Source organism: Monodon monoceros, unplaced genomic scaffold (assembly GCF_005190385.1).
Source record: "Monodon monoceros isolate NGI ecotype Baffin Bay Population unplaced genomic scaffold, NGI_Narwhal_1 Super_Scaffold_8, whole genome shotgun sequence".
NCBI classification, from domain to species: Eukaryota; Metazoa; Chordata; class Mammalia; order Artiodactyla; family Monodontidae; genus Monodon; species Monodon monoceros.
In genome coordinates this window covers 1,384,634-1,392,611 of record NW_021703785.1, presented here as the reverse complement: position 1 = coordinate 1,392,611, position 7,978 = coordinate 1,384,634, and the positions used below count along the sequence as shown (strand labels likewise).

The window sequence follows — 7,978 nt, the reverse complement described above, 5'->3', positions numbered from 1 at the left end:
GGCGGCGGCGGCGGCGGCGGCCGCGTCGTCGGGCGCCCTGGGCGCGCTCGGCTCGCTCGTCAAGTCGGAGCCGAGCGGCAGCCCGCCGGCCCCGGCGCACTCGCGGGCGCCGTGCCCCGGGGACCTGCGCGAGATGATCAGCATGTACTTGCCGGCCGGCGAGGGCGGCGACCCGGCGGCGGCGGCGGCCGCAGCCGCGGCGCAGAGCCGGCTGCACTCGCTGCCGCAGCACTACCAGGGCGCGGGCGCGGGCGTCAACGGCACGGTGCCCCTGACGCACATCTAGGGACGCGGGGGGCCCTGCGGCCGGCGACGCGCCGCCTGGCTTTTGTACAGACGTTTCCACGTTCTCGTAAACAGGCAAACACTGGCGCCGAGCACCAGGTGACACCCGGCCCCCCTAACCGGGAGCTCCTGGGGACCGCTAGGCGGGACCGTTGTGCGTTTGAGACTGAACTTCGGTGTTTTCTTGAGACTTTTTGTACAGTATTTATCACCCGCGGAGGCAGAGAGCGTTTTCTTTGCTCGAGGGGACACAGAGACCAAACCAAGCGAGAGGCGACGCCAGCTTTTTTCTATCCCGGCCGCGCGCCCGCCCTCCGGCCGCATCGCCTCCTGACGGCGTCGGGTGCCGGCGACGCGGGGAGCTGTTCTCATTTGTTATCGGTGTAGCGAGCCGGAGCCAAGCACACGCTTTTGGTGGTCGTTACCGCCTTGGGGGGTTGGTTGGTTAGTTTATACCAAGAGATCCCCACCCGCACCCCTCTCAGACGGCAGCGTTATTCTGGGTTTTGTAAAACTTTCTGTATCTGAGCATTTCCGGGTTTTTGTTTTGTATTATTTCCTGTAAACGCGTTGTGAAGTTTTTATTGGAGGCGTTGCGGTGTGGGGAGGAGGATTCAGATTATGTACATAGTTTCCCGAAAAGCCTTTCTGCTCAAAACGGTAAAGGAACCTCCACCCTAAAAGTGCATCGAGCTTTGAGTCAATAAATTTGAGAGAGAAAAGTACGGTTTTTCCCCCTAAACTTGAAACGTGCTAAATTTAGATTCATGTTTTATGAGCTCAAAAACACAATCCGTAAATCTGACTAAGGAGAAAGAAAAATTATCAGCATGAACTAAAACGGAGAGAACACCAGGGGAAGAGGGTACGGTTTTCATGGAGCTGCATTCAGAGGAACGGAGGGAAGTTAAAATCCGTAGATTATTTTGTAGCGTTTACAGTGTTATTACGGAACGAGAAATAATTGCCCCCCCCACCAAAAAAAGCTTATAGTTTTGTAGTCCGGCCGTTGGGTGTGTAGTTTTTAGCTGCCGGCCGCTGCCGGCGGGCTTTTCGATCCCTGGTTTCGGGCTTTGCCTCTTGCAGCTGGCCCGGGACCCGAGTGCAGTTTGGGGCGGAGGAGGGAGGAGAGAAGACCCCAGTGGCGGGACCAGGCCAAGGATGGATGACAGAGACCACGGCGGGGGCGCGGGGGCCCCCGACTCCCGGGCAGTTAACAAGATTGCGAGTGAAATTTTCTGAATTTGGCTCAGGGAGAAACGCACTCTCTGAACCAAAATGTACTGCAACCGAGGCCCCTCCGTCTGTCCTCAGCCCCTCCCTCTGGTATATGTCTCCTTGGAAAGGAACAAAATAATTTTGTTGGATTTTCACACACACAGAACCGACCGCCCCACATGCCCCGCCGTGACACTGGGGTGCAAGTTGTTAACCGATGTGAACGCAAAATGCGGTGTTTATTATTCCTAATGAGATCTGAGGTTGTTTGACGCTTTAAATTTTTTAATTATATTTTTTCTAGGTGTTTACTGGTACCTTGCAGTTTTTTTCTGGATTTTAAAGTTTTCTGTAAAACTTTGTCTTCAAGTAATCTGACAGCATTAAATATTGCATTTAAAAGTTATACTGTAGCAAATACGTTTTGACATTAGTCACAGCATAAAGATGAAATATTTTTGAAAAGAACAAACTTTTAGGCCAGATGGAAATATGTTGATTTCATCAACCCCTCATTTTCTTAACATCTTTTTTTTTTTTTTTTTTTTTTTTGTCCTGGAATGAGTATAGACTATACTTCCAAACATGGGCCTGTGCTAGCAGGTTGATGAGAACTACGTCCAGCCTATACTGGGGAATAGTTTTAAGTAAAATGCTCAGCTGACAATTGACGTGTGTAATTTTTTGGAGTCACTGATAATTTGGCTTCAGCCACTCATTCCTTGAGGTGATTGCAGAAATTTCAAGAACGACGTCAACTGCCTCTTTCTAACAAGATCATAAAGCCTCCCTCTTTTTTCTTTTCCCTCTTTTTTTTTTTTTTTAGGAATCTGATGTGTTCGCTACATCGGGTCTGCTGAGCAGACGGGCATCTTCAGGCAGTGAGATAGTCTGGGAATAGATGCCACACAGTCACAGTCCCCTCTGGGAGAGGAAATCCTGTGACGCTCTGTGAGCTCCACATGCAGCCTAAGGTGCAGGCCTCATCTACTCTGAAATGGGGTTCAGTGGACTCCAGCTGGCTCTTTTGCAGCATCTCCCTGCGCTCACTAAGGTGGCAGACAGATGTGGGGTTGTGCTCAAATGTATGTGTGGCCAAACCTGTATCTACGCTCGACTATTGGCATAAGAATATTAGTAGTGTGGGCAACACCTGAAACGTTTCTGACTATAAGAAGCTTAGCAGGATGCGGGGGACTCTGGGCAGAGCTGTCTGTCGATTTCCTGGAAGGTGGACTTATACAGTGTGGCATTTCCCCCTGTCTGTCTCATACAGAGTCAGCAGAAATAGTCAATGCCAGGTGGCCCAAGCCACTTTGTTAAAAACCCAGGAAGATCTTAAAAGAGGAACTCCTGAAATCCAGCAGTTTTGTTTTGTTGACTAGAACAATGTGAAGGAAAGCAAATATAAACTCTTTAATGATTCAATTTTAAAACAACCTGGGATGGGGGAGTAGAAATTAGCTAGGATTCATCCTTCAGGATTGAGATCTTATCATTCCAGCACTGTCTCTTCGATTTAAATTCGCGGTGAGAATATTCCACAAGGCTCCTGAGACGCCTCACTCAACTGTGAATTCCGTTCTTGCCAAGGTACCCCTCACCCTGTTCACGAACTGAAAATGTTATGTGACCATCATTATACTGTGATGGCCTCATCCACTTCCAGATCCCAGGACGGTGCTTCTATCGCTTATTCCAATTTTGTAGGAAAACCGTGTGGCGAGCGCGGACAGTCTTTGGAGGCCTTGTGCAAAGTTTGCACAACTTCGTGCCGGGACGACCGCGGGAGTTCAGGAACCGGCCTCGGTGCGCCGCCCGGCTCTCCCCAGACTGAGGGTAGCACGGTTTGTTTGCTGGAGGAATTTTTTGCTCGTTTCTGTCCTCCGCCCCCCGCCCCTGTTTTATTTTAAACTCACAGGCCCCTTTCGTTGTTGTTAAGACTTTGACCCTACCCTCTCCTCCCCGCCAAAGAAACCCACCGGTAGCTGGAGAAGTGAATTAATTTCCACACGGGTAGCGCGTAGAGCGCGCCTGATGTGCAGATGGCGCGTCGGGCGGCGGTGACTGAGAGGTCTATTAAAATCCTGCATGTGGGAGAAGAACAACACGCGTATTCGCGCGTTTCATTTTCCCGACAAAGAGCGGCCAACGCAGATTTCTGTCTCCGAAAAGTTCCAGCTAATTCGAGAAGCCCCTCCCGGCCTGCGGGCCCCGGGAAGGCGCGCTCCGGGGCGGCCCCGACCCCGCTCGCCCGCGCCCCCTCCCCCGCTTCCGCAGCCCGGCCCGCGGGGCAGAGGCTCCAGAAGCGTCGGCGGCAGAACGTAATAATAGGTTTGATTCCTTGGAAACTTCAAGTGAAAAGCAGACTTGGCCTTGACGCAGCCCTTTTCCCAGCATGACTAGTTGGCGGGATTGAAAGGCCGGGACGGGAGAGGAGGGGTTGAGGGGGCGCGGGCCCCCCGGAGCGAGGAGCCGAGGGAGGTGGGCCCGGGTCCCCGCCCCCCCAGCCCCGCAGGGTCGGGACGGCGCGGGGACGGCGCGCGCGCGCGGAGGCCGAGCCCTGGAGGAGGGGACCTGCGACCCCTCACCCTCGCCCCCCACTCCCGGCCCCCGGCCCGCCTCCCCCAGCCCGACGGCGAGGCCCCGCGGGGGGTGCGGAGCTCTTCCTCCCTCCCCTATCTCCTCCCCTCCCTCCCTCCCTCCCCTCCCTCCCCGCCGCCCCCCTCCTTCCCGGCCCTTCCTCCCCAGCTGCGCGCCCGCCAGGACCCCGCTCCGCCCGCCCGCGGGAGCCCGGCAGCGTCGGCGGCGGGCGGCGCCCGGCGTGCGGGTCCCGGTCCCCTCCGGGCCGGGCCCGGCTGCCCGCCGTCGCCCTCCTCCTGCCGGGTTCGCGGTTCGGCCCCCGCCTCTCCTCCCGTTCACTCCTGTCTCGGCAGCTCTCCAGCCGTCCCTTCCCGTCCCGTGAGCCTCGCTCTCCCCTCCCCTCTGCCGCCCCTCCCGCTCCGTCTCCTCCGCTTTCCTGCCCTGCGCTCCCGGCCTTTCCTTTGTCTTTTCTCGCCTCGGCCCGCCTCCCCCCCGCGGCCCGGCCCGGGACGCTCCCCCGGAGTCCGGGTCGGGATCGGCAGGTGCCAGGGGCGGCCCGTCCCCACTCCGCTCCACCGCGTCCCCGCGGGCTCGGCGCGGGAGGGGCGTGGGGTCCCGGGCGTCCACCCCCAGCCCACTCGGGTGCAGCCGGGGCCCGGGGGCCGCGCGGGGTGTCAGCCGCCGGGGGGATTAAGATGACTGATGCGAGGGAAGAGGGCAGCGTGTTTTGTGTCTAAAGAGAGCGGGATTAGTGCAGAGAAAGTCCTGACCCGGGGTCAGCTGCAAGTCAAACCCTTTTACAATCAGCGAGCGGAACAGGCCGTCTCCCGGCTCGGCCGCAACAAGTTGGGGGCGGGGAGACGGGCGGCCCGCGCCGAGGCGACTGCAACCGCAGGGCGGACTGCGGGTCGGGCCGAATCCTTCTCCGTCACCAGAGCGCCCGGCTCCACTTCCTGGGCCGCCTCCGGCGGCTCCCTCGCACGCGAGCCCGGGCGGAGAAGGCCGGAGAGGCCCGTCCTGCTGAGGCAGTTGTGTGTGCGTGAGAAACCAAACCTGAAAGACCAGGTCCTCGGGCGCCCTGCCTTTCCGATTTCACCCAGGCTCTGCAGGAATCGCTGCCTGACTTGGGCTCCTGCAAACCTCGTGTGGGGGGGGGGGGGGGGGGGGGGCAGTACTGGGAGGTGGGCGATGGAATACATTCAGACTGTTTGTCGCCAGACCCCATTCTCCAGCAGGGCGGAGGAATGAGGCGCTAATCTGGGTGATAAACCCGCGTAGCTCATCAGGGAGCGAAATCCCCATGGCTCATCTGGCAAGTCAGGAAAACTGGAGTTTGTGGTGAAGGATCGGGTCGGGGGTCAGGGGAGAAGGAAGGAGGAGGATAAATTTGTCTTCCTCACCAGTCAAGCTGGGAATTTGCGCTGCAGTAACAGCACGAGGAGCTTTAACAAATACGAAAAGTGGATAAAGCACCCAAACGAGTGGTGTATCCAAAGATAGAAAAAGATCATCTATTTCGATAGTGAAAACAAAACAGAATTGCCATAGTTTCCTCTAAATTGGCTTTTCATCTTTAAATGTGAAAACACCAACACCAGAGAGAGAGAGGGAGAGAAGGCAGTTTTTAAAACACCACAAACAGATACCTCCAAGTGCGCTGCTGTGTTTGCACAGCCGCCCTGGGTGACACTGGACTCTCCTGGTGAATGGGTTCCGGGTTCAAAGCACGTAACCGATTGCTACTCCTGAACTGCTAAATGTAACCTATGGGGAAATTTTGTCTGCGGCAGAAAGGCCGGACATTGTGAGTGAGTCTGAACGCCCCGCAGGTCCCTCGCGAGGACTTCATTGCCCACAGCCACTTCAGAACGACCGCGTGGGGACATTAAAGATGCAGTTTGTGAAGAACAGCAGGGCATCACATGCAAAGCCTCGAAATAGTCAGCCAGTCAAATCAGTGGAAAAAATCAGCTTTTGTTAGATTTTGCAGTTTCAGGAATTAGGCATTCACTGCAGAGCTGCAGTTTTGAGAAATTGCAGTGTCAGGCGTGTTCCCAATGGGGAAATATTGTGAGAGTGTGGAGGAATGTAAGATTGGGTTTGACAATGGGGGGACTGACAAGAGTTATCACCCAGACATTGTTCTCTCTCTGCGCACCCCGGAAACGCTAAGTAGAGGCGGTATCTAGTGGCAGCAATAGTCCTCCACGCTCACAGACGTGGCGATGAGAGTCTTAGCATCGAAAAGACTGGCCTCGGGTTTCACAGGAGGAAAACTGGAACGCGTAGGGCACAGAACCTCACGGGTACAGAACACCTATAAACAGTATAGTAGCAGGGTACGGTCGGCCTGGAGACATTCCAAGCAGAAGCCAACTTCTCTTTTTTCTTTCTAAGCAACAGAACAGGAGGAAATTCAGGTGAGCATGTTGTAACCTGGGCAAGGAGTTAGAAACCTCGTGCTTTTAATTCATCCATACTATAGGGGGAAATGTAGGTATGTGGGAAAGCCCAGACCTCAGCAGGTGATTTAGCATGAGTGTCCACGCAGATGGAAAAGTAGGGGCTTTGTTCTCTGCGTTAGCAATTGAACTGAAGGGGGACGTTTATCCTTCTAAACACTGGCCATTTGCATTTTCACCTCAGGGAGAAATGACACCTGTGCTCAAAGGAAAGGAAGAATCATGGTGAGGTGAGATGATATTTATATTGTTTCTAATCTCTGTCGAGCCTTGTCCAGCAAGATGGGAAAGGATATAAGATTTGGAGTCAGACCTGAAGTTGAATCATGGCTGGTCACATAGCAGCCCTATGTCCTGGGTAACTGTCTTTGCCTCTGAGTCCATTTTCTCACATGTGAAACAGAAATCATCAAGCCAACCTCAGAAGGATGCAGTTGGGATTAAGGATCTAAGAGTATGCTGTGTGCCCAGCAAATAGTAACCTCCCAGTAAATGGTGACTTGACACGTAAGCCTGTGTCCGTTCAGGCAGGGATAACGTGGGGAATTGTGACGTCAGTTGCCAAGTGTGGCCTGGCTGGGAAACAGTGATAATTATACAAACCAGTCTCCCCTCCATCGTATTAATAACGGTTTCTCTTGAGAGTTACCTGACGGTCGTCACATCATTGGTTCATCTGCCCAGCAGACATTTATTACAAGTCCACGGTGGGCCCGTGTTACTGCTCGAGCACCTGTTGTATGTGTGGCCTGTGCGCAGGTGCTAAGAATGCAGTGGTGGACATGACGGGCCTCACTGCCCAGTGGGTGAACCTGGTCGTCACATGAATAAGTGTGACACTGAGGGCCACAGTTGTGGGACAGACTGTGCACGCCCATCTTGGGGGGTCAGGGAAGACGCCTCGGAGTAAGTGAAAGCTCGGCTGGAAGCTGAGTCCGGCGGGGTCCTCCCATGGGGCGTGCACACACACTATATTTTCTTTTCTTTTCTTTCTTTTTTTTTTTTTTGCGTGGAGGAAGGTTGGAATAACTTTGAGCAGAGTAGGTCTGATCACGGCTTTGTTTTTCAGCGAATGGCTGTTCCAGATCGGCTTTGAGTTGGCAAAGGTTTAGACTTAGAGGTTCACGAGGGTGGCGGCCTCTCATCCGGGTGCACAGGGCACCAGGAGAGCTTGTTACCAACGCAGGTTCTCAGACCGAGCGCCCCGGGCAGGCTGCTCCTGAGGTTCCAAGGGACCTGGCCCTCTCCTAGGCACCCTCCAGAAGATGCTGAGGCAGGTCCAGCAGGGCTCTCGGGAGACCCGTGATAGGACACGGGCCCCAGCAATTTTACGGTAAGTAGCTATTAAGACCGTGTCTAGATCACTTAAATTTGAGTAGCAGTTTATAATTTATAAAGTGTTCTCACTTAATTGTTCAGTTTAGATGATT

At 54.7% G+C, this 7,978-nt stretch overlaps 1 protein-coding gene across 1 annotated transcript in view; it reads left to right on the top strand.

Annotated features, from left to right (window-relative positions):
• Positions 1-286, top strand: part of SOX1 (SRY-box 1) — a 7,332-nt gene extending 7,046 nt beyond the window's left edge. Inside the window, exon 6 of the mRNA XM_029210495.1 lies at positions 65-286. Within this exon, the coding sequence (XP_029066328.1) occupies positions 65-286 (222 nt within the window). The remainder of the gene's footprint in view (positions 1-64) is intronic.
• Positions 287-7,978: the final 7,692 nt, after the last annotated feature.